General features: G+C 41.0%; 3 protein-coding genes and 1 long non-coding RNA gene across 12 annotated transcripts; 2 read left to right on the top strand and 2 right to left on the bottom strand.

Annotated features, from left to right (window-relative positions):
* The first annotated feature begins 3 nt into the window (after window positions 1-3).
* On the top strand, window positions 4-17,300 carry Dhc98D (Dynein heavy chain at 89D). Its single transcript, XM_015981327.2, has 14 exons — window positions 4-313; window positions 2,167-2,310; window positions 2,409-2,824; window positions 2,874-3,602; window positions 3,658-3,897; window positions 3,943-4,133; window positions 4,183-4,774; window positions 4,824-5,124; window positions 5,173-5,624; window positions 5,673-16,080; window positions 16,126-16,257; window positions 16,308-16,687; window positions 16,733-16,912; window positions 16,959-17,300. The coding sequence occupies exons 1-14, from the start codon at window positions 76-78 to the stop codon at window positions 17,253-17,255; spliced, it is 14,700 nt and encodes a 4,899-aa protein (XP_015836813.2). The 5' UTR covers window positions 4-75; the 3' UTR covers window positions 17,256-17,300.
* Window positions 17,296-19,495, bottom strand: LOC659661 (uncharacterized protein). 2 transcript variants are annotated; one of them, XM_015981335.2, is made up of 5 exons: window positions 19,356-19,495; window positions 19,136-19,286; window positions 18,147-18,303; window positions 17,829-18,101; window positions 17,296-17,776 (listed from the first exon to the last, which is right to left on the bottom strand). In XM_015981335.2, the coding sequence occupies exons 2-5, from the start codon at window positions 19,254-19,256 to the stop codon at window positions 17,497-17,499; spliced, it is 831 nt and encodes a 276-aa protein (XP_015836821.1). In that variant the 5' UTR covers window positions 19,257-19,286; window positions 19,356-19,495; the 3' UTR covers window positions 17,296-17,496. The 2 variants fall into 2 exon arrangements, with proteins under 2 accessions (XP_015836821.1, XP_064211471.1); XM_064355401.1 differs by having other exon boundaries at window positions 19,136-19,399.
* LOC659733 (uncharacterized protein) lies at window positions 18,375-22,448 on the top strand. 8 transcript variants are annotated; one of them, XM_064355400.1, is made up of 9 exons: window positions 18,376-18,511; window positions 20,438-20,546; window positions 20,592-20,685; window positions 20,732-20,991; window positions 21,042-21,356; window positions 21,400-21,631; window positions 21,686-21,780; window positions 21,831-21,994; window positions 22,042-22,448. In XM_064355400.1, exons 2-9 carry the CDS (start codon window positions 20,442-20,444, stop codon window positions 22,331-22,333), a joined length of 1,557 nt encoding a protein of 518 aa, XP_064211470.1. In that variant the 5' UTR covers window positions 18,376-18,511; window positions 20,438-20,441; the 3' UTR covers window positions 22,334-22,448. The 8 variants fall into 8 exon arrangements, with proteins under 8 accessions (XP_015836819.1, XP_064211470.1, XP_064211468.1 ...); XM_064355398.1 differs by lacking the exon at window positions 18,376-18,511 and adding an exon at window positions 19,378-19,518; XM_064355399.1 differs by lacking the exon at window positions 18,376-18,511 and adding an exon at window positions 19,997-20,169.
* On the bottom strand, window positions 22,192-22,756 carry LOC135265605 (uncharacterized). The gene is made up of 3 exons (XR_010333322.1): window positions 22,626-22,756; window positions 22,471-22,567; window positions 22,192-22,417 (listed from the first exon to the last, which is right to left on the bottom strand). It is a non-coding gene; the product is annotated as an uncharacterized LOC135265605 (long non-coding RNA).
* Window positions 22,757-22,948: the final 192 nt, after the last annotated feature.

The raw sequence follows: 22,948 nt of genomic DNA, 5'->3' as shown, positions 1-22,948 counted from the left end.
GAAACGTGTTGGTCAACAAAATATTTTTTTTGAAACGAGAATATTTTTTTAGGATTTTTTATTGAATATTAAAAAATGGCTACAGATTTTCGCCGGGACTGGGTCAAAAACAGCGTCACGAAGTATTTTGGCCTGGATTCTGGCGAATATTTCGAGAAGATGATGGCCCAAAACGACGATTTGGAATACCAGCTGTCGTCGTTTTTGGATGATGATTTCCTCAAGAAGGACGAGGCGCACAGGAGGCTCTTCTACATCTACAAGACCTCCTATGAGAAGCTGGTAGATGAGGAAATCATGGTGCCTGAAATCGGTAAATGAAACTTCATCTCGAACATTTTGCAACTTACCATGAGTAAAAATATTGCTTGAAACATGCGAAAATAAATAAAACTTTAAAATTAATAAAAAATCAAACGAAAAAGGTTTGTATGGTAGCGCTCAGCTCCGTTTGCGTGTGCGTCATCTGACATTTCTGTCACTACGTTTACATAGCAGGGGCATAGCGGTGACAAACTATCAAATATTTTTTGAGGTTACGAAGTGTTTAAATTATGAGTTGTTACAAAAAATACAGATTCACAAAACAAGAACTAATAAACGCAGAATCAAAAACCTAACGAAACGCAAATCACAAAACACAATAAACGAACAGAAAATACTTGCGATTAACACCGATAACACTTTCGACAACCATGCGATGACGTCTATAATTTACTGTCAATGTCAGTTTGACAAATTCGTGACACTTGATGGTGTTGTCGAAGTGCATATGTAAATTAATGTTCAAGGATACCACCCTTAGATACCCCTTAGTTGTTTAAATTTGCATTGTTTTTGATAATTTTTTTACAGCTTTGTGTTGGTAATGAAAAAATGAAATTGATGACGCACACGCAAACCGAGCTGACCGCCACTATATAAAAAAAATCCGGTACTTTAATTATTGTTAATTTGTTTGTACCATTACTATGGCGTCAAAAAATTGAATGTGAAACTGACAAACCAGATTTTTTCCAAAAATACGAGTGCTACAAATAAAACAGTACCACTGTTAAACGATAATTTTATTTATTTTCTGTTGCACATTTGGAGGAAATGAATCAATAGAGCTTTTAGCACAGTGAATGCAATGAGTACCGTCATAATAAAAACTACAATTAATGTCTTTACAAACACTTTTCCCACACTTTACACAATGTGACCCTAATATAATAAACTCGTTCTGTTTGGGTGGAACAAAAGGGTCTTCAATAACGTACGCATTTTCTAGAAGTCTATAATGCCTCACGAAAGGTGGACTATTTCCAAAATAATCATAACGTTCATGTAGGGCACAAATTTCACAATGAAAATATTCTACTTTGGCTTCAGTTTTGACTGGTGTTTCTTCCTTCACATTACTGCAGTCTCCTTCTGATTCTTTAGAGGTACTAGGAACAGGGTCAACTGGTTCGGTTTTAATAATTAAACTGTTATCCATTTTTCAAAAAAAGACTACTTCCTTTAGTATTTCTTCGATTTACCAAAATAAACAGCTTCTTAGACTAATGTAGAAAGACCTTTTTCGTAAATTTTGCCTTACAACAATTGTTTTCTTCATTTTTTGACTCTCCTCAGAACTCAAATTTTAAACAAAAACTAAGGTTATGTTAATCTTGACAGCAAACTGACATTTTTTTGACATTAGAAACAACAGGTACCGGGAAACTTGAAGATACTACGTATTTTTCAGCTTTACGTTATTGTCATAAAAAATTCTTGTATGACTTATTTTTTAAGATTTCTGTATTTATTTTACCCAAAAACGTAGATTTACGCTTAGTTTTGTGAAAAAACCTTAATTTCCCATAATTTCTCGCTTATAAAACGAGCCAAAGGGACTCGGAATGGCTCAGAAGACTAAAATTTTTGGACTGTTTTTATTAAAATACGCGAATTTTCAATTATCCTTGGCCTATAACTAGGCTGTGAATTAAATTATAAAAAAATGCTTTAAAAAAAATTATCTTCTTAATTGACCTCTCAAATGACCTATTTACTACGATTAATTGAATATCTTTGTGAAAATGGCAACAGTTAGATAAATTATAATTTTTGATATTTAATGGATAAGCGTTTCAAATGAAAAAAAAATAAACAAAAGAGAAAAATATTTTTTTTCAGTAAAAAAAGAGCCAATACCAGAAGAAGACCTACATGTGCCGTCTAAAGGAAAAAAAGTTAAAGGGAAGAAAGGAAAGAAAGGCGGTAAAAAACAGAAAAAAGGGAGCAAAAAATCCACTCCTAGATCTACCCCATCTGCGGAAGGTGAAAAAATTAACAAAAAATTTATTTTTATTATTCTCTGTTTAATAAATAAAATATTAGTGTAATCTTCTTTAAAAATTTTGTGATCGTTGGTTTAGGAACAGACAAAGAAGACATCGATGAAGCAAAAACCGAAACCCCTCAAGAAGGCGAACCCGTAAGTTCGGAAGCAACAGAAACCAAAGAATCGGAAGAACATAAAGAACATGAAGATCTATCATCACCAGCACAAGGAACAATTTCAGAAGTGACCGACACGATCGGACAATCAACCGACGTAGAAACAGAAGGAGAACACGGAGAAACAGAAGGAGAATCAAAAAAGAAAACCAAAAAGAAAAAGAAACCTACCAGCGAATCTGAGACCAGTACTGAAGGTACCACAAGTCCGAGAACTGGCAAAAAGAAAAAGCAAAAAAAAGGTAAAAAGGGCAAAGGCCACAAGAAAAAGCATAAACCCGAACAGGAAACTCCAGCCGAGGAGGAGGAGGAACCGGAAATTATTTACGTCCCTGTAAAACTATCCATTCTATTTAAGAAACTCAATTAATTCAATATTTCAGAAAATTATACAAAAACTAATCGTGGATCACATCTTGCACGGAAATTTCGGAACCATGGACGAGGCAATCCTCAATACCGACAACAAACGCTTCGTTTATCTCTTTCGGAAGACGGAGGAAGGCATTTCGATTTCGAATTTTGACACCTACGAAGAAGCCGAAACCGAAATGCCTGCGTATTTTTTGATCGGCTCGTGCAACGGCAACTTTTTAAACTCATTAAAACACCTGATGAAAGAGCAGTTTAAACCGCTGATGAAGGAACACTTCTGCGAGCCCTCGGTTAAAAAAGCAACATCGCCGAAAGCAAGTTCGGCGCAGGATGTTAAGCTTAAAACTGAAAACAACGCATACAGAACACCCTCTGATTACCGAAAAATGTCAATGACCCAATCAAAAACAAAGGCAATTCAAGAAAAGGCAAGAACTAGTGCAGGTTCCTCAACTCCTGATGCTGAAGCAGAGCCAGAAGCGAATGCACTTTCTGAAACGCCAATTCGAGATGATTTAATGACTGAAATACTGGCGTTGGAAAAATCACTCAACTGGACTATAGAACACGTGGATGATGAAATCGATCTTCCCTTGACGGTCTTCCCTGAAGAACTACAGTCAGATCTTCCGCATGAAGAACTAATCAAGGACAAAAATTTGATTGAGAGATTGCAAGACATTGTTATGGCGTGGGAACGGCATATTCTCAAAGTCATTGAAATATATTTGGCAAAAGTGATGACTGATCAAACTATCTGTTTAGATAAAAAATTAAAAAATGTTTTTACAGACTCCTGAAGGACAAGGGCCAATACCCGAATACGAATATTGGAGGGAAAGGGAAGCAGCTTTGAGCTCGATTGTCGAACAGTTGAAGAAACCAATGGTTGTGAAAGTGAATACGTTGCTAGAAAAGGCAAAATCGCCGATTATTGACGCTTTCATGAACTATTTAGTTGACTTGAAAAAATATCACGTCCAAGCCCGAGACAACGTCAAATTTTTGTCCACAATTTTGAGACATTTCAAGGTTTGTTATTACATTTTTTAATTTTATTTCAAGTTGTCTTAACAGACTGTAACATCCTGTGAGGATTTTGCTCGGGTTAGAGACTGTATTCCTGTCCTTATTGAAGGACTCCATCTCATTTGGGTCTTGTCGCGGTACTACTGTGTTGACGAAACAATGGTACCACTGATGGAAAGAATAGTCTTTTGCCTTGTTGAAAAAGTTAGAGCGAATTTGGACACCCAATTTCTCTTCAGGTATTTCGCATCATTCACATTTAATTTGTTTCGATAAAAATCCCCTTAGAAACTCGATCGAACACATTAAAAAACTGACTCAAACGGCGCGAGAAATGCTCGAAATTTGGAAAACTTCCTATATGGAGACTCGCCAGAAAATTGAAGAATCGGGCAAAGGACAGCGATGGGAGTTTGATAAAAAGAAATTGTTCGCTGAATCTGATTATATGGCAACTGTGTGTAAAGACTTATATGACGTTGCGACAGTTATTGAAGAATTTAACAACATTTTCGGCCCCGAATTGCGGGCTATGGTTGTGGATCCCCAAAAAATCGATAACGTTGCCAAACGAGTTGAACGACTGGTCATACAAATCGAATCGGCAGACTTTGACATATTTAGCGAAAATCACAAAGAAAACTGGGAGGCCATAATGGTTTTCTTCTACAAAGAGGTCCGGAAATTGGAACAGGAAGGAGTCAAGTTCATTGATCAGAGCTTCAAGACGTTAAGATCGTCCGAAAGTGCGCTAGAAATGCTCACAAAGTTGAAAACTGTTCGAACACGGCAAATTATTCTCGACCGATTGTTGACAAAGTTTGACGTGATTTTGGACCAGTTTAATAAAGAACTTTTAGTTATCGATGACTCATTTACGGTTAGTAAGGTAATTTTGGCAAAAGTATCGTACTATGATTGGTTTTTAGCGAAATAAACGTCACCCTCCGCTTTGTAAGGACCATCCCCCACATGGTGGTGCGATATATTGGGTCCAATTGCTAATAAATTTGCTCAAAATGCCCGTTTTGAAATTCCAAAAAGTGCCAGAGCTTCAACACTCGGAACAGAAAGAGGAAATTTTCAAAAATTATCTCCAGTTGGTCAAAACCTTGAAAGCTTACCAAAATTTCAAATACGAACTCTGGTTAGAGCACTCGACTCCGGTCATGGAGCAGGCGATGCAAATGGAGATTCTTAAATTTGTCAATTGTGCTGTTCCTTCAAGAAGTGAGTTGTGAGCTTGACCATGGGCAAATTTTATTTTTTCCGAAACAGCCATGGACCATGGGCGTCGATCGGTGGGAAAAAGTGTGACAACCCTTCACTCGCAATCCACAGCTACGAGTAAAGGAAGCTTGCAACAAGTGCGTTCCCAGCCGAAAATTCTCAAAATATCAACCGCAGGCCACGTCGTCAAATGGGTGTCAGGTAAGAAAATGGCCAGTCAGGTCATGGACAAAATCCGGTCGCAAAGAAGTCTCACGTGGCACGAAGTGATGGGCGATATGATCGTCCTGGAGCAGAATATCGAATTTGCTCTGAATTTCGACGACGATTTATTTAGTTGCATCCGCGGGGCAGAGCTGTTAGATTCGTTAAAATACGAACTGCCCGATAAAATTAAAATGATCGCGTCGAGAAAAGAGCGGTTACAAAAGGACGTTGCGGCGGTTAAAGACATGTTGGAGCAATACAATTCGATAATGAAGAAACTGAGCCCTCCACAGGTACGTGAAAAATTTAAGTAAAACCAAATCTAGGTCGGTTTTTGCTAGATGAATATGCTCAGGAATGAGATTAAGCACGTGGAGCTGTTCATCCAGCAAGGACTGTCCAGGATCAACTGGACGTCCTTGGGAATCGTTGAATACGCCAGGACGTGTCTCAGCAAAATCCACTACTTGCAAAATCTGCACAACCAAGTGGTGCACATTGAAGACGAACTCAAGTCAAAAATCAAACACTTGTCGTCTTTTAATCTCTTCGACTATAAGACAGTCGACGAGGACCCCGAGCGGTTACCCTGCAAAGAATTCTTCAACGAAATGTTAGACTGGCGAATTAAACGCGTTTGCCAAATGTTGAAAATCTACGAAAGTCTGGGCCCGATTTTGATCAAAATTGAGACCCTGGCCTTGGGTAGCAACACCGGACGGTCCCCTTACATGACAAGTAGCTACCAATTTTGGGAAACTGAGATTTACAAAGCCTTCATCAGTTTCACTCTTCGCAATTTTGAAACGTTCATGAGCAAGATGCAACTGAAAAAGCCGATTTTTCAAGTCGACGCTGTTGTGGTAACACCGGAACTCTTCCTGAGGCCGACGTCGGCCGAAATTTACAACATTATGGTGAAAAATGTCAAGGATTTTCTCGACAAACTGAAGCGCTTTCCGCGCTGGATGAACGGAATGTGCTTGCTGTGCCCGCCACAGAAACTCCCCTCAGGCGAGGAGTTTGTTTACTCCTTCTATGACGATGTCTTGAAAGTTCCCGATATCGGCGACGTGCTTCAAAAACTCCAAGACATCGCCCAAAAATCAATTTTGGAGGTGCACAAGCATTTGCAAAAGTGGCGACGTTACCGGAACATCTGGTGCTACGATAAGGTCGTGACTTGTGAGAAGTTTATTGAGAAAAACAACCAACTCTCAAAGTACGACGATAAGTTCATGTTCTATGCCGACATTTTAAAAGACATGAAAAATCACGAGGATTACTTCGACATCATGTGTATTCGACTGAACTTGCGGCCCCTCTTGGACACTATAGCCGACCACACAATCGACTGGAAAAACACGCTCGGCCAGATCCTTGACGCCAAAACCAAGGAAAAAATGGACGAGATGAAGAGCACAATGAGCGAATTGCGCACTTTGGTCAACCAGAACATCAAAGGTTTGGAGAAATTTAAGTCGGTAATGCAAGCGATCGCCACAATTCTCAAAAGTAACGTCGACATGGAGTTGGATTATCTCAACTGTCAAGACATTTACGGGATTTTGAGGCAACACAACATCTACTTCAGCCCCGAGCATGAAGAACTGGCCTATCAGTTGGAAAAAGAATGGAAATCGCTGCATTTCTCGGCGCTTTATCGCGAACAAAAGCTGGAATTGACCAAAGACAGGTTTGCCCAAATGACTCTCGCGGAAATCGGCGAATTTTGCGATCTCCTAGCCCAATTTGTCAAGAAATTTGAAGAGGAGGGGCCTGGTGCCGTCGGCGAGGATTTAGACAAAGGACTCATCCTTATGGAAGAGTATGCAAAATTATTCATCGAGACGGAGGAACGTCGCATCGAATTGATCAACGCTGAGATGCTTTTTGACATACCCTTGGCTGATTATTCGGATTATTTACGGGTAAAAAGCGATTATGAATCAATGGGCATCATTTATAAGTTCTACAAGACGCAAAAACATGCCAGGGAAGTGTGGGGACGCACCTTATGGGCGAATCTAGACCCGCAAGCTTTAAGCGACGGTATCGATAGTTTTATCAAAGATTACCGCAAAATCCCGAGAACAATTCGGGCGCTCCCAGTGGGGCAAACGCTGGACTTGAAGATGAAGCAGTTTAAAAATGTGATTCCCTTGATGGTGGCGTTGAAAAACGAGGCCTTGCGGGAGCGGCACTGGCAGGAGTTGATGCAGAAAACCGGGATTGAGTTTGACATGTCTCCCGACAGGTTCACTCTGGACAACATGTTTGCCATGGAGCTGCACCGATACCAAGACATTGCCGAAGAGATAATCAACCATGCGATCAAAGAGTTGAGTATCGAGAAGGGAGTGAAGCAAATTGCGGAAACTTGGACCAACTTGAATTTCATTCTTCACAAACACATGAAAGGACACGAGGATCGCGGTTACGTCGTCGGTTCGACTGAGGAAATCATGCAAGTGCTTGAAGACAACTCGATGAATCTCCAGAGCATGGCAGGGTCGCAGTTTGTCGGCCCGTTCTTGATACAAGTGCAAAAGCTGGAGAAGAGTTTAGCAAATATCGGGGAAGTGATCGATGAGTGGTTGTCGGTGCAGCGAAAGTGGTTGTATCTCGAGGGAATTTTTGTTGGGGGAGACATCCGGGCCCAGTTACCGGAAGAGGCGAAGAAATTTGACGATATAGATAAGGCCTTTCGGAGAATTATGCTCGACACGGCAAAAAAACCAAACGTTATGGAGTGTTGTAACGCGCCTGGACGTCTAGACGAATTCCTGGGCCTGGGTCTAGGTCTGGACAAGTGCCAAAAGTCGCTCAACGACTATCTGGATTCGAAACGGCGCCGCTTTCCGCGCTTCTACTTCATTTCAACGGAAGAACTCTTGTCGATTCTTGGCAGCAGTAACCCGGAAGTGGTGCAGGAACACATGATTAAAATGTTTGATAATATCAAATCGCTGCGGATGCATTTGGACAACAACGACAAGATGATTGCAAGTGCGATGATTTCGTCCGAAGGAGAAGTGATGGAGTTTCGGCGCGCCGTTCAAGTTGTTGGGAAAGTGGAGGATTGGATGAACGATGTTTTGAAGGAAATGAGACGTTCGAATCGGTTTATAACAAAGAGTGCGATCTACAACTACGGGAAAGTCAGGAGGCCGCGGTCGGAGTGGATGCTGGACTTCCAGGGAATGATTTGTCTCGCCGGTAGTCAAGTCTGGTGGACGGCAGAGGTCGAAAATGTTTTCGTCAAAATCAAGAAAGGCAACAAAAGGGCCATGAAGGAGTACCTTGAACAACTCAATAAGCAACTTGACGAGATTGTGATCACAGTGAGGGCTGATTTAACCGCAAACGATCGAACTAAATTTCGGACAATTGCAATTATCGAAGTTCACGCACGCGACATTATTGAAAGTTTTGTCACGAACAGTGTGACCGATATTAGGGAATTTGAATGGGAGAGTCAGCTCAGATTTTATTGGGTTAACAACTTAGACAACTTGTGGGTGGTTCAATGCACCGGCTCTTTCGAGTATGGCTATGAATATATGGGACTAAACGGCCGTCTTGTTATAACACCTTTGACTGATCGAATTTATTTGACAATCACTCAAGCCCTTATTATGCACATGGGCGGTGCACCAGCCGGGCCTGCGGGAACCGGAAAAACGGAAACAACCAAAGATTTGGCCAAAGCAATGGCTTTGCTCTGCATTGTCACAAATTGTGGCGAAGGAATGGACTTTAAGGCAATCGGGACGACACTGGCCGGCTTAGCTCAATGTGGCGCTTGGGGCTGTTTTGACGAATTCAACCGAATCGACATTTCCGTCTTGTCGGTAATCTCCACACAATTGCAAACAATCCGAAGTGCCCTCATGTTGAAACTCGAGAAATTCACTTTTGAAGGCGCCGAAATTAGTCTCGACTCAAAAGTAGGTATTTTTATCACAATGAATCCGGGCTATGCCGGAAGAACGGAGCTCCCGGAATCAGTCAAAGCACTGTTTCGTCCGGTGGTGTGTATTGTCCCCGATCTGGAAATGATTTGCTTGATTTCGCTTTTTTCCGATGGTTTTCTCCAAGCCAAAGTCTTGGCCAAAAAAATGACCGTGCTTTATAAACTCGCACGGGAGCAATTGTCGAAACAGTTTCACTACGATTGGGGCTTGAGGGCTTTGAACGCGGTGTTGCGAATGGCCGGTGTTTTAAAACGAGCGTCTCCCGATTTGAACGAAGCTTTGGTCCTGATGCGAGCTTTGCGCGATATGAACCACCCGAAATTCGTTTACGAGGATGTTCCCTTGTTTTTGGGCTTGATCCGCGACCTTTTCCCCGGAATGGATTGTCCGCGAGTCGGTTATCCCGATTTTAATTCCGCCGTGGAAAAAGTCCTGGATAAGTACCAGTACATTGTTTTGCCGTACCAAGTCGATAAAGTCGTCCAGCTTTACGAAACCATGATGACGCGGCATTCCACCATGCTGGTGGGACCCACCGGTGGAGGAAAAACGGTGGTTATTCAAGCGCTAGCACGTGCGCAGACTTTGCTAGGCCTCAAAACCAAAATTTTCACACTGAATCCTAAAGCTTGTTCTGTTATTGAACTGTATGGGATTTTGGACCCTGTTTCAAGGGACTGGACGGATGGGCTTTTATCAAACATCTTCAGAGAGATGAATAAACCGACCGAAAAACCTGAAAGACGCTACATTTTGTTTGATGGCGATGTTGACGCTTTGTGGATTGAAAATATGAATTCGGTGATGGACGACAATAAATTGTTGACTCTCGCCAATGGTGAGAGGATCAGGTTGCAAACTCCGGTCTGTGCGTTGTTGTTTGAAGTTGGCGATTTGCAATATGCCTCGCCGGCGACCGTTTCACGCGCTGGGATGGTTTATGTTGATCCGAAAAATTTGGGTTTTCAACCGTTTTGGGACCGATGGGTCAAAAGCAGGAACCATCCGCCGGAACGAGAGGTGTTTCAGAATTTGTACGAACAGTATATTCCTGATTTGATGGCGTATGTTTTGGAAGGGACAGTGGCGAACAAACAAGTTCCGCCCTTGAAAACAGTGATACCCCAAAGTGGATTGAACATGATAACACAGCTGTGTTTTATGATAGATTCTGTTTATCCACAACCGGTGGAAGATACGCGTGATCCGGAGGAAGAAGTCGATAGTGATTTACTCGAATCGATCTTCCTCTATTGTGTCTATAACTCAATTGGTGCGGCTCTAGTTGCCGACTGTCGCTTAGAATTTGATGAATTTGTCAAGTCGCAGTGTTCGATGATAAAGCAAGAGGATAGTGTTGAGAATAAGGCTGATCGAAGGCATATGCCTGGTGCTTTCCCGACTTTGTACGAGTACTATTTCAATGTAAAGGACGAAGTCTGGATTGCTTGGGACTGGATAGTGCCCGAATATGTTCATGATGTTTCGAAACGATTTTCGCAAATTCTTGTTCCGACAATTGACACCGTCCGCGTGACCTACCTCTTGACTTTAATGAACAAAATCGGAAGACCTATTATCTTAGTTGGGGAAACTGGAACTTCGAAAACTGCGATCATTCAAAACTTTTTACGAAGCTTGAATCCAGACGTCAACATCTTACTAAACATCAACTTTTCGTCACGAACCTCGTCAATGGATGTCCAGAAAAACCTGGAATCAGCGGTAGAGAAACGAACGAAAGACATCTACGGCCCTCCACTGGGCAAAAAGTTGATTTGTTTCATCGACGACATGAACATGCCCCAAGTGGACGAGTACGGAACCCAGCAACCAATCGCACTTTTGAAATTACTTTTCGAACGCAAGGGATTTTACGATCGAGGAAAAGACCTCAACTGGAAGATACTCAAAGACGTGTCGTACTTTGCAGCTATGGGAGTTGCTGGGGGCGGACGGAACGAGGTTGATCCTCGTTTCATGTCAAAGTTTTCCGTCTTTAACTTGATTTTCCCAACGTCTGAAACCCTCCACCACATCTACAGCTCAATTCTCAAAGGGCATTTATCACAATTCCCGGAAGAAGTGCAACAAGCGGAGAACTTGATCACTATGACGCTCAATTTGTACAATATTATCATAGTGCAATTACCGCCAACACCCAGCAAGTTCCACTATATCTTCAACATGCGAGATCTTTCTCGAATCGTGGCGGGAATGTGCAAAACCACACCAAAATTTTTCTTTGCGCTGCATCAAATCGTGAGAGTGTGGCGGAATGAATTTACGAGAGTGATTTGCGACCGACTTATCAATACTGAAGACCAGGAGTTCATGACGACGCAAATTAAAACACAAATTGAGAAGTTTTATCCGACGCCGGTCAAGGAAGAACCACCAGCGATACCCGAAAATATTGAAGAAATGTCCAATTTCGAGTTTGAAGAGCCCACCGAAGAACCAGAAGAAGAGAAAAAAGAAGAGGAGGAAGAGAGAATCGACGTGATTGAGTATTCAATGCGTGATCCTTTGCTTTTCGGTGATTATCGGAATGCAGTGAACGAGGACGAAGCTCGGTATTACGAAGATCTGCTCGATTATGAAGCAGTTTTCTTCCTGTTCCAAGAAATAATGGAAATTTACAATGAACGTCAAGATAAGTTAAACATTGTTCTGTTTGACGATGCTTTGGAACATTTGACACGAATCCACAGAGGGATAAGACTGGAAAGAGGCCACGTTATGTTGGTCGGAGTTGGGGGTTCTGGCAAGACGAGTCTCACAAGAATCGCTGCTTTCACAGCCGGTTGCGAAATTTTTAAAATCGTACTTTGTAAAGGCTACAATGAAACGATGTTCAAAGAAGACTTGAAGAAACTCTTTAATCAACTGGGAGTTGAGGGCAAACCGACGGTGTTTTACTTCACCGCTGCTCAAATAGTCGAAGAAGGTTTCTTAGAATTTATTAACAACATACTAATGATTGGAATAGTTCCTGCGTTATTCACCGACGATGAAAAAGAACAAATTATTTCGCAGCTGAGGACTGCGGCAAAAAATGCGGGTTACGGAATTGCAAAAGACGCAGTTTGGCAGTATTTTCTCCACCGGTGTGCTGATAATTTGCATATGGTGCTTTCGATGTCACCGTCAGGCGATATTTTGAGCAAAAGATGTAGAAGCTTTCCCGGCTTGGTCAATAACACGACAATTGACTGGATTTTCCACTGGCCGATGCAAGCACTGTTTGCCGTAGCTTCAGTCTTCCTCAAAGAAAACCCCAAAATTCCGGAAATTTACAGAGACCATATCATAGAACATGTGGTACATGTCCACACGAGTATAGAAGAGTATGTTAGAAATTATCTGATAAAGTTGCGACGAAAAAATTACGTTACTCCGAAACACTACTTGGACTTGATGCAGATTTATCTGAAACTTCTCGAAGAAAAAAATCAGTACATCGACAGTCAGTGCAGTCGCCTCCAAAGCGGAATGACAAAAATTGAAGAAGCAAGTGCCGAACTGGCGGTTTTGAACAAAAGACTAGCAAAACAGAAAATACGAGTGGAGGAAGCGACCCGTGCGTGTGAAGCAATGTTGGCTGAAATTGACGAAGGGACGAGAAAAGCAACCGAAAAGAAAGACTTGGCGTCGTTGAAAAGCAGCGAAATCGAAGAACAGGCTCGTATTATAAGTCTGGAACAAGCTGACGCTGAAGAGGCTTTAGCCGCAGCCATGCCCGCTTTGGAGGTAGCACGTCTAGCATTGTCAGACTTGGACAAGTCCGATATTACGGAAATTCGATCATTTGCCACGCCACCAGAAGCTGTACAAATCGTGTGCGAATGCGTGGCTATAGTCCGAGGTTACAAAGAAATCTCGTGGAAAACAGCCAAAGGAATGATGGCCGAGGCCAATTTCCTCAGAACTCTCCAAGAAATGAACTGTGATTTAATCACACAGGCACAAATTCGCGCTGTGAAAGCCCACATGAAAAAATCGAGTAAACTAGACGACATGGCCTCGATCAGCAAGGCCGGTTTTGGGCTTTTGAAGTTTGTTCAAGCAGTTCTGGGCTACTGTGCCGTCTACCGAGAGGTGAAGCCCAAGAAAGAACGTGTAGAGCAGTTGCAAAGAGAATACGACGCTGCGAAAAAAAGTCTCGAGAAACTCTACAACGAAATTGCAAAACTTGAAGCAGCGCTAGACGAACTGAACCAGAAATACGAAGCTGCGATGAAACGGAGACAAGAATTGCAAGAGGAGACGGATATTATGATGCGACGTCTCATCGCCGCTGATAAACTAATCACTGGTTTAAGTTCGGAGCGAGAACGGTGGACGAAAGATTTGGAAATGTTGCATTTAGAGAAAGAAAGACTGGTCGGGAACTGTTTACTATCCTCGGCGTTTTTGAGCTATGCTGGACCGTTCACTTATGAGTTCCGGAAGGAAATGATTTATGACGACTGGCAGGGAGATATAATTAATAGAGGAATTCCGCTTACGCAACCCTATCGCATTGAAGCGAATTTGTCAAACGATGTGGAAGTGAGTCTCTGGAACTCGGAAGGGCTCCCACCTGACGAATTGTCAGTCCAGAATGGTATTTTGACCCTGAAAGGGACCAGATTCCCCTTGTGCATCGACCCCCAACAGCAAGCCCTGAACTGGATCAAACGTAAAGAGGAAAAGAACAATTTGAAAATCCTGAATTTCAATGACCACGACTTTCTCAAATTTCTGGATATGGCTATAAAGTATGGCTCCCCAATTTTGTTCCAAGACGTGGACGATTACATAGATCCAGTTGCCGAAAATGTAATACAGAAAAATATCAGGAATGTGTCGGGGCGAGTTTTCGTTGTTTTGGGGGACAAGGAGGTTGATTACGACCCACATTTCCGGATGTACATGACGACGAAATTCTCAAATCCTATTTTTAACCCCGCAGTTTATGCGAGCGCGGTTGTTATCAATTACACAGTCACATTATCGGGTTTAGAGGACCAACTTCTGAGTGTTGTCGTTAGGAATGAACGGCCGGATTTAGAAGAACAGCGGGAAAGCTTGATTGAAGAAACGAGTGAGAATAAAAATTTGCTCCAGAATCTTGAAGACTCACTCCTGAGGGAACTTTCCACCACCACTGGGAACATGTTAGACAATGTGGAGTTGGTCGACACTTTGGAAAACACCAAAACCAAGGCCAAGGAAGTGTCTGATAAATTGCTACTAGCTGCGGAAACCGCTCATGATATTAATAAACTCAGGGATGGATACCGGCCGGTGTCCCGACGTGGGGCAATTCTTTTCTTTGTTTTGTCGGACATGGCTGGGGTTAACGCAATGTACCAATACTCCCTAGCTTCGTATTTGGAAGTTTTCGCATACTCGCTACGAAAAGCTTTACCGCACACAATCCTCGCGAAGCGATTGCTTAATATAATCAATACTTTAACAAAAAATGTCTACGATTACGGATGCACTGGAATTTTCGAAGTCCACAAGCTGTTATTCTCGTTCCAAATGACCACCAAGTTGCAACAAAACGAGCAAAATGTGACTCAAACGGAGCTCGATTTCTTCATCAAGGGTTCGGTGAGTTTGGAGAAGACAACGCGAGAGAACCCAACGAAGTTTATCACTGCTCAAGGCTGGGCCGATTTGATGAAACTCACGGCAGATTTCCCAGAAGATTTCGGAAATTTGGCCGACGACGTGCAAAGACACGTGCAAGACTGGCAAGACTGGTACGACCTGGACGCTCCAGAATCGACCGATTTCCCTTGCGGTTACAAACACAGGCTGAAACCGTTCCAGATTTTGATGCTCCTGCGGTGTTTCCGAGTCGATCGTGTTTACAGAGCCGTTGCTGATTACATAACGGAAGTAACAGGGGAAGAATACATAATGCCGCCAGTTATCAGCTTTGATGGCATTTTCGAACAGAGCAGTCCAATGACTCCGGTCATATTTGTCTTAAGCCCCGGGTCGGACCCCACAGCTGAGTTGATGAAACTGGCCGATCGGAGTGGGTTCGGAGGAGGGAAGTTCAGGTACTTGTCTTTGGGGCAAGGCCAGGAAGCTGCAGCTTTGGCACTGTTGGACACGGCAATAGCAAGGGGCCAGTGGTTGATGTTCCAAAACTGCCACCTTTTGCTTTCTTTTATAAGACAGTTGGAGAAGCAATTAGAGAAGGTTTCAAAACCGCATCCTGATTTTCGGCTTTGGTTGACAACTGATCCTGTCAATAATTTTCCCATTGGGATCCTCCAAAGTTCGCTCAAAGTGGTGACGGAACCGCCTAACGGTCTCAAATTGAACTTGAGGAATACGTACTTTAAAATCAGACCACAGACTTTGGAGGCTTGCACACATACGGTTTACAAGTCCTTGGTTTACGTCCTGGCGTTCTTTCACGCCGTGGTTCAAGAACGCCGAAAGTATGACAAAATCGGGTGGAATATTTGCTACGATTTTAATGAATCTGATTTTAACGTCTGTGTCCAAATTTTGGACACGTATCTGACGAAAGCAATGGAAGCTAAAGATACGAGAATTCCGTGGAACAGTCTTAAATATCTGATTGGGGAAGTGATGTACGGGGGACGAGTCATTGATGATTTTGATAGAAGAATAGTTGCGACATACATGGATGAATACATGGGAGATTTTCTCTTTGATACGTTCCAACCGTTTCATTTTTACCACGACAGCACTGTTGATTATATCATACCGCCAGACGGTGTCAAAGATGATTATATCGGTAATATTTTTGTTTGTGTAGAATAAAATAAAATTGTTTATTCAGAGGTGATCGATGAACTGCCATTGGCCAACAGTCCGGAAGTTTTTGGTTTACACCCAAATGCAGAAATTGGTTATTACACCCAAGCTACTAAAGAAATGTGGCGGCTACTGATCGAGTTACAGCCACAAACATGTAAACCCACTACCAATAATAACATCGCGTGTTTACCGATTTTTTCACAGCTGCCAGTAGCGAAGGCATAAGCCGCGAAGAATTCATCGAAAATGTGACACACGATATTTTGCAAAAAATCCCGGAAGAGTACGAAGTGTGGAAGGTCCGGAGATTCTTCCAGAGAGTGATGTCGCCGACTGTCGTCGTACTTTTACAAGAACTGGAGCGCTTCAATCATTTAATAGCCGCAATGAGGCGAACTCTGACCCAGCTGCTGAAAGCCTTAGCCGGGGATATCGGCATGGACGCGGTTTTGGACAATGTGGCCTATTCGTTATTTAACGGGCACTTGCCGAACGCTTGGAGGAAACTAAGTCCAGCGACTTGTAAAAGTTTGGGCGGTTGGATGGAACATTTTGAAAAGCGGCAAGACCAGTTCTTTAATTGGGTATGTCGTGGAGATGCAAGAATCTCTTATTACGCATTGTTCTAGTCGAACACCGGCGAACCTGCTGTTTTATGGATCTCAGGTCTGCATATTCCTGAAACCTACCTTGCCGCTTTGGTACAAATAGCTTGTCGGCTTAACAATTGGCCGTTAGATAGATCGACTTTGTACACAAGTGTTTCCGAGTACGTCGATCCTAATGACGTAACTTTACGGCCACCAGCGGTAATTTTTTGCGTGGTTTTACTTGCAGTTATGTGTTTGATTTTAGGGAAATTGTATGGTTCACGGGTTGTATTTGGAAGGCGCAGGCTGGGATGTTGAAAATAGGTGTTTGCGAAGGTCTTCGCCAAAAATTTTGATTGAACCGCTGCCTGTTATGAATGTTATACCGATTGAGGCTTTCCGATTAAAGTTACAAAATACGTTAAGAACGCCAGTTTATACAACGTCTCAACGGAGGAACGCCATGGGTGTGGGGCTCGTGTTTGAAGCCGACTTAGGCACGACTGAACACATTAGCCATTGGATTTTGCAAGGTGTATGCTTAGTTTTGAATACGGATTAAATAATTTCCTATTTTTGTAAGAGTTAATAAAACGATCAAATCAGAGGAATTTATTTATTGAGTATAAATACAATTATTTTGGTACAATTTGGCTTAAAGTTGCAACAGTCAAATAGAATCCTAGGTCTGAGTCAGACGAAGGACTTTATTTGTTCAAGTCTTGGTTCAATCAAAAGTCGAGAAAAATAAATTTGATATTCCGCACTTTATCAAATTTAGTTTTTTCGTAACTTGAGTCAATTTAGTTGGTTTTTTTCGCATCTTTGGATTCACCTTCCTTTAACTGGCCCCTGCCCAAAATTTTGGCCAGACTGTCCCAAATTCCGCCGAAGAACAACGCACATAGCAGGTTTTCAAAGGGAACAAAGGGATCGTGGATTCCCAGCAGAATGGAAGACAATTTGAAGTAAACAAAAAAGATAACAATTCCGAAATAAACTAGGGCATGTGGCGCCGAAATCAGTTCCGTCTTTTTGTCAAGAATGAAGATGATGGAAGCGACAAGGGAAGCTTTCGTGTAGCTGTAAATAAATAAATAGCAAAAAAAAACATAAAATTGTGTGTAAGTCTTACAAACTGGGTTGCATGAATTCCATAGCCGTTGGGGTCCACACACCTCTCATAAGACGTTCCAGTAGCCTTGTAAATCCGGCCCCGTTACCTTTTAAGGTCCCAATAATGACCATAATAAGATAGCCGTTGGGGTACAGCTTAGCGGCGTGAGTCACTCCATCATATACTTTCTTGCATCTGTAAATCTCTTTCATGGCAGAGAAGACGACTTTAATTGGAAGAAATTTCGCAAGCTTATACCCCAGGTCAATAGGAGTATAAAAAATCACATACCTAACTCAAAAATGTATCAAGTGTTATTAAAAATACCACTTTTACCAAACTAGTGTTGCAACTATTAGTTGTGGCGTATTTTTGAGAGGTGCAAGGATAGGTTCTGCCAAGAGTCCATTTGCCACCATTCCGCCAGCAAACACCACCAACATGTACGATAACCAGCATGCTAGGGGATGTTTGCGCGAAAATGCCTGAGCGCCTGCAATTTTTTTTTATAAAATAGTAGCAAAATTTAAAAATTGCGCAGAGCCGTTCCACTAGACTTTCTGCCAGTCTTTGCTGCAAAAGCAGCTGCATAAAACATGCACCATGAATGAATGAAGCAATGACCCGAGATAATTTCTTGTGAAAGTTCCAAACTTTTTATAGCACTCTGTCTTGGTTAGTTGAATCAACCTTGGTCCCAGGTAAGCTAAGTTTTGTAAAATTGTAATGTTTTTGTGTTTTTTTGCAAGTAAAATGAAAATACAATGCATTATGTATGTGTTATCCTTACGTATTTCAGAATAAAAAAATAGATAATTTAAATTGCCCATTAAGTAAAACTACATAAACACCTAAACACTATCTAAAAGAAAAAAATTGATGCTCCAATACAACTAACATAACAAAAAATTAATAGTATTTTATTTACGCAAATTATTAAAAAGGCGATCTTTATGTTCTTTTTTCACTTTTTTTGGGAACTCAACGCTGGAAACCTATTTATTAAAACGATTACTGTTTTGATAATTGAAAATTGGGCACCACGAAGCCAAAAATTTGATTTTAAAAACGCAGCTGCATCTGAAAACAGCTGACAATTTAATTTCAGTCCGAATCCCTGCGGTTTTGAATAGAAATTCAAAGATAAAAATTGCACGTGCACGCAAGCGCGTTCCCGAACTTTCATTATATAACAAATCCGTAATACCTACTTAACGACTTATTACTAGTAGTAACAATCAACTAGTAGATACATATCCGATCGGCCTCTCAAAGTGGAACGGCAAAGCCGTGGTTTAATTAACTGACGTGTACTTTCCACCTACCGCTTCCCAGGTCTTCCCTGACGGACAGGGCGCACAAGGTGCAGTGCGCAATGTCGAAATAGGGAAACATCTTGAGCTTGACCACCTGGTTGGCGATATCGAGGAATGCCTCCGGATCCATGATGAGGCTATTGATTTCTACACACTTTCACTACAAAACACTAAGATAATAATTGCTTAAGTGGTTGGACCAAAGATAGGAAATTAGCGACGCTCGTACATGGCTGATTGCCAGGCTCGGACTAGGTTATAGCTCGCTGGGCCCGACGCCGTCAAACTCTGACCCTGACGTCGCGACGCTATTTTAAACCTTCAGATGGGAGAGGATTTTCAGGAGTCTGGAAATTTTCACGCGTTTTACTGGCTGTCTAGATGGGGGACAGGTAGTCACTAGATTTCTAAAGCGCACTTTTTCACAAAACCACATTCGAAAAAGCTAACTAAAGACTGGGGCACCTCGAAAAATACGTTTTTAAATTTAAAAAATCGCTGTCGTAAATGAAGGGGAAACGAAAACGAAAAAATGCATGAAAGATTATAAAAAAAATTGCTCAATACGTTCATGATTATTGTTTGCTTGAGCTATTAATTTTACGTCTATTTATTTATTTATTTATTACAATTGTTTAATTCAAAGTAATTATTCACAATTATATGTTCTAGCAAAAAAATAATCTTTAACATCATCAAACGCTAATTTATTTCTATATTTTTTTGTAATTAAATAGTTTTCAACTTATAAGTTGGAGGTCACTATTTATCTTGATTGTCCTCTTCATAGATGATATTCCACATATCGTCTTATCTTTTGTAGAAATAGTACTGGAGCAGAGAAGTGAGATATGCTTCAGTTTAAAGTATAGTACCAAAGTCAGTCATGCGCAATAATTTATGTAGGCAATAATACGATAAACACAGTAGTGTGACACATATTTTGCAAAGCAGTACGTTTTAAATATTTTAAATTTGTAAACGTAAATATTTATGACCAAACATTAAAACAGAAAGGCATTAAAATTGAAATTCACTTACAGGTACACACCCATTAAAATTGTTTTTCGTTTCATTTAAACCTCAATTACATAAATACTTGTAAGTATTTAATTTTTGAACATTGCCCCACGGATGTGGAATTTTAATTCAGTTTTTGCTCATTCTAACTACACCATAATCGGTACTATTATCATCGCTTTACCATAGAAAAACCAGTCGAGTAGGTGTTACACCATTGATTATTTTAATTGCTTATTGTTTTTCCAATAGTGCGCACAATTAAATGAATAAAAAAAACGATTATTTTAGTAAAATGCCATCAAATGACTACGTAGCATCTTTGGACATCGGTACCACGACCATAAGGTGCACAATTTTAAATTCTTTAGCTCAAACTGTTGGCTCTGCTCGGTCTACGGTAAGTCGCAATTTCGCATTTTCCACTAATCAAAAACCTCTCCAGGTGAAATTAATTTACCCAGAGCCCGGTTTCGTTGAGATAAATCCGGACCAACTTTGGGAACAAATTTTAGAAATAATAAAAAATGCCGTTTCAGGTAGATTATTTATTTTATTTATCAGTTATTTGAAACATCATTCTAGATGCAAACTTGGATATTGTAAACATTAAATGTCTTGGAATATCAACACAAAGATCAACGTTTCTAACATGGGACAGCCAAACCGGGAAACCGTTCCACAATTTTATCACGTGGAAGGACATAAGGGCGAAAAATCTATGCAAGGAGCTGAATTCGTCCTTCCTTGTGAAGGCGTTTCGTTGCGCAGCTTACAGTTTGTATCTCGTCACGAGAAGCAACAGGTTTTTGATTGGAAGTAGGTTAAAATTTGCCGCAAACCATGTAAAACACCACTTTAGTTAATTTTTTTTTATTCATACTTTTTTTAACAGGCCACAGGCCGCCTCCTTTGGGTCCTCCAAAACAACCCCGTGCTTAAAACCGCCGTTAGTGAACACAACGCAAAATTCGGGACAATCGATACTTGGCTATTACACAAGCTCACAAAAAATAAATTGCACGTAACTGACATCAGCAATGCTTCGGCCACCGGTTTTTTCGACCCGTTCGTTTTCGAGTGGGGCTCCTGGGCCAAAGTCATTCTGGGCATCCCCATGGAGATCCTCCCCCAGGTGGTGCCAAACGATTATGATTTTGGGTCGACGGAGGAAAAAATTTTCGGGGTTTCGATACCGATTCGCTGTATTGTATGTAAACATTTTTTTTGCCAAGTTTCATTTAATTTTTTAGATGGCAGACCAGTCATCATCAATGTTTGCCTCTAGTTGTTTCGTACCTGACGATATTAAGTTAACTCTAGGGACTGGGGCCTTTTTGGACGTGAACACCGCTGGGGAAATTCATACAAGTGTGACAGGGATTTATCCCCTAGTTGCTTGGAAAATTAAAAATGAAGTGACCTGTATTGGAGAAGTTGCGTGTAATGACTGTGGTTCTTTAATTCAGTGGCTCTTGAATATAGGTGAAAGTGAAATTTTTGTTGTTTAAACGAAATCATTATTATTGGTTTTTGCAGGACTTGTGACAAAACCTTCAGATATTTACGGCATGGTCACTGGTGTAGAAGACAGCGATGGGGTTTATTTTATACCAGCTTTTAGTGGGTTGGGTGTAAGCATTTATCTAAGTAACCACATAAGAGTATAATAATATTAATTTAGCCGCCGATAAATGACGAAAAAGCGAGTTCTGGTTTTTTGGGAATCAAACCAACCACAACTAAAAATCATCTAGTTCGTTCGGTTTTGGAAGGAATTACGTACAGGGCTGTGCTAGCATTCCAAACATTAAAAAAAGAACGAAATAGGGAGTACTACAAAGTCACGTAAGTTAAATCTTTGTAAAAGTTTAAATTATTCAAATAAATTGTAGAGTTGATGGTGGAGTTTCAAACAACGACTTCGTCTGCCAGTTATTTGCAGATTTAACAGGAATTGAAGTTGAAAGACTGGACTCTACTGAAATGTCCGTTTTAGGCGTAGGATTTTTAGCGGGAATTATAGCCGGTGTTTGGAAGACCAATGAAGAAATAAAAAAGTTTAATAAAGTACAAAAATTATTTAGTCCAACAGCTGACCACATTTATAGGAAACGGTGTTTTGAGGAATTTAATAAATGGAGAAATGCTGTGGAGAGGTTTAAATATTGGTATGAAGAAGACTGAAGTATTAGAAGTAGAAGCCAGAAGTCCTAAATATGTGTTGAGTGTCTTTATATCAACTTGTGCATTTATATTTTTGTATAAAAACTGGTGAATAAAAGAATTATAACATAAAAAATGAACTTATTGTAATTTCCTACCTCAACATGATTTCCTTGCTCCCTCATGTGTGTAGTCTTTCAGTCTTCAAGAAAATGAGCCCCAATATCTCTCCATTTCAGGACAGTCCCCACGCATCTGAAAATGTGATCCATTTAAGTAGTACAAGAATCAGACGAGAGATAATAAATTATACAATCTCTAATAAGGGGCTACCGGTCATTAACCACAAAACTTGGCAAAAAATTCCCACATTTTTTCATGTTGTTTCTTGTTTTGAGAACTGGGCTATGCAACCCGCGTTGTTTTCTGGGGACTTTCGGTTTTTAGTTCCCTTAAGTTTGGAATTTGGTTGAATGGCCGGTAGGCCGGTGTTAAAATTCTCTGCTAAATTTCGAACCACTCCCGATCACTGAAATTAAATTAATTATTCACAGGTAAATACATCTCGCTTTTAGTTAGATTTACTCCGTACTTCGACTAATAACAAAGCAATATCTTGAAGTTCTTACGGCGTAT

This window comes from Tribolium castaneum, chromosome 3, assembly GCF_031307605.1.
Source record: "Tribolium castaneum strain GA2 chromosome 3, icTriCast1.1, whole genome shotgun sequence".
Classification (NCBI taxonomy): domain Eukaryota; kingdom Metazoa; phylum Arthropoda; class Insecta; order Coleoptera; family Tenebrionidae; genus Tribolium; species Tribolium castaneum.
Note: the sequence above shows the minus strand (reverse complement) of the source record. Positions and strands in the feature narration are given on the sequence as shown.

Excerpts from the sequence above, each read along its gene's own strand:
- LOC659733 (XM_015981329.2), top strand. The coding sequence starts at position 20,412 with ATGAATAAAAAAAACGATTATTTTAGTAAAATGCCATCAAATGACTAC. Across the intron at positions 21,632-21,685 it reads TCAGTGGCTCTTGAATATAG|GACTTGTGACAAAACCTTCA; the intron begins GTGAAAGTGAAA and ends TGGTTTTTGCAG. Across the intron at positions 21,781-21,830 it reads CAGCTTTTAGTGGGTTGGGT|CCGCCGATAAATGACGAAAA; the intron begins GTAAGCATTTAT and ends ATATTAATTTAG.
- LOC659661 (XM_015981335.2), bottom strand. The coding sequence starts at position 19,256 with ATGGATCCGGAGGCATTCCTCGATATCGCCAACCAGGTGGTCAAGCTC. Across the intron at positions 18,304-19,135 it reads CAGGGAAGACCTGGGAAGCG|GCGCTCAGGCATTTTCGCGC; the intron begins GTAGGTGGAAAG and ends AAAAAATTGCAG. Across the intron at positions 18,102-18,146 it reads ATAGTTGCAACACTAGTTTG|GTATGTGATTTTTTATACTC; the intron begins GTAAAAGTGGTA and ends TTTTTGAGTTAG.
- Dhc98D (XM_015981327.2), top strand. The coding sequence starts at position 76 with ATGGCTACAGATTTTCGCCGGGACTGGGTCAAAAACAGCGTCACGAAG. Across the intron at positions 5,125-5,172 it reads TTGTGCTGTTCCTTCAAGAA|CCATGGACCATGGGCGTCGA; the intron begins GTGAGTTGTGAG and ends TTTCCGAAACAG. Across the intron at positions 16,688-16,732 it reads AAGACCAGTTCTTTAATTGG|TCGAACACCGGCGAACCTGC; the intron begins GTATGTCGTGGA and ends GCATTGTTCTAG.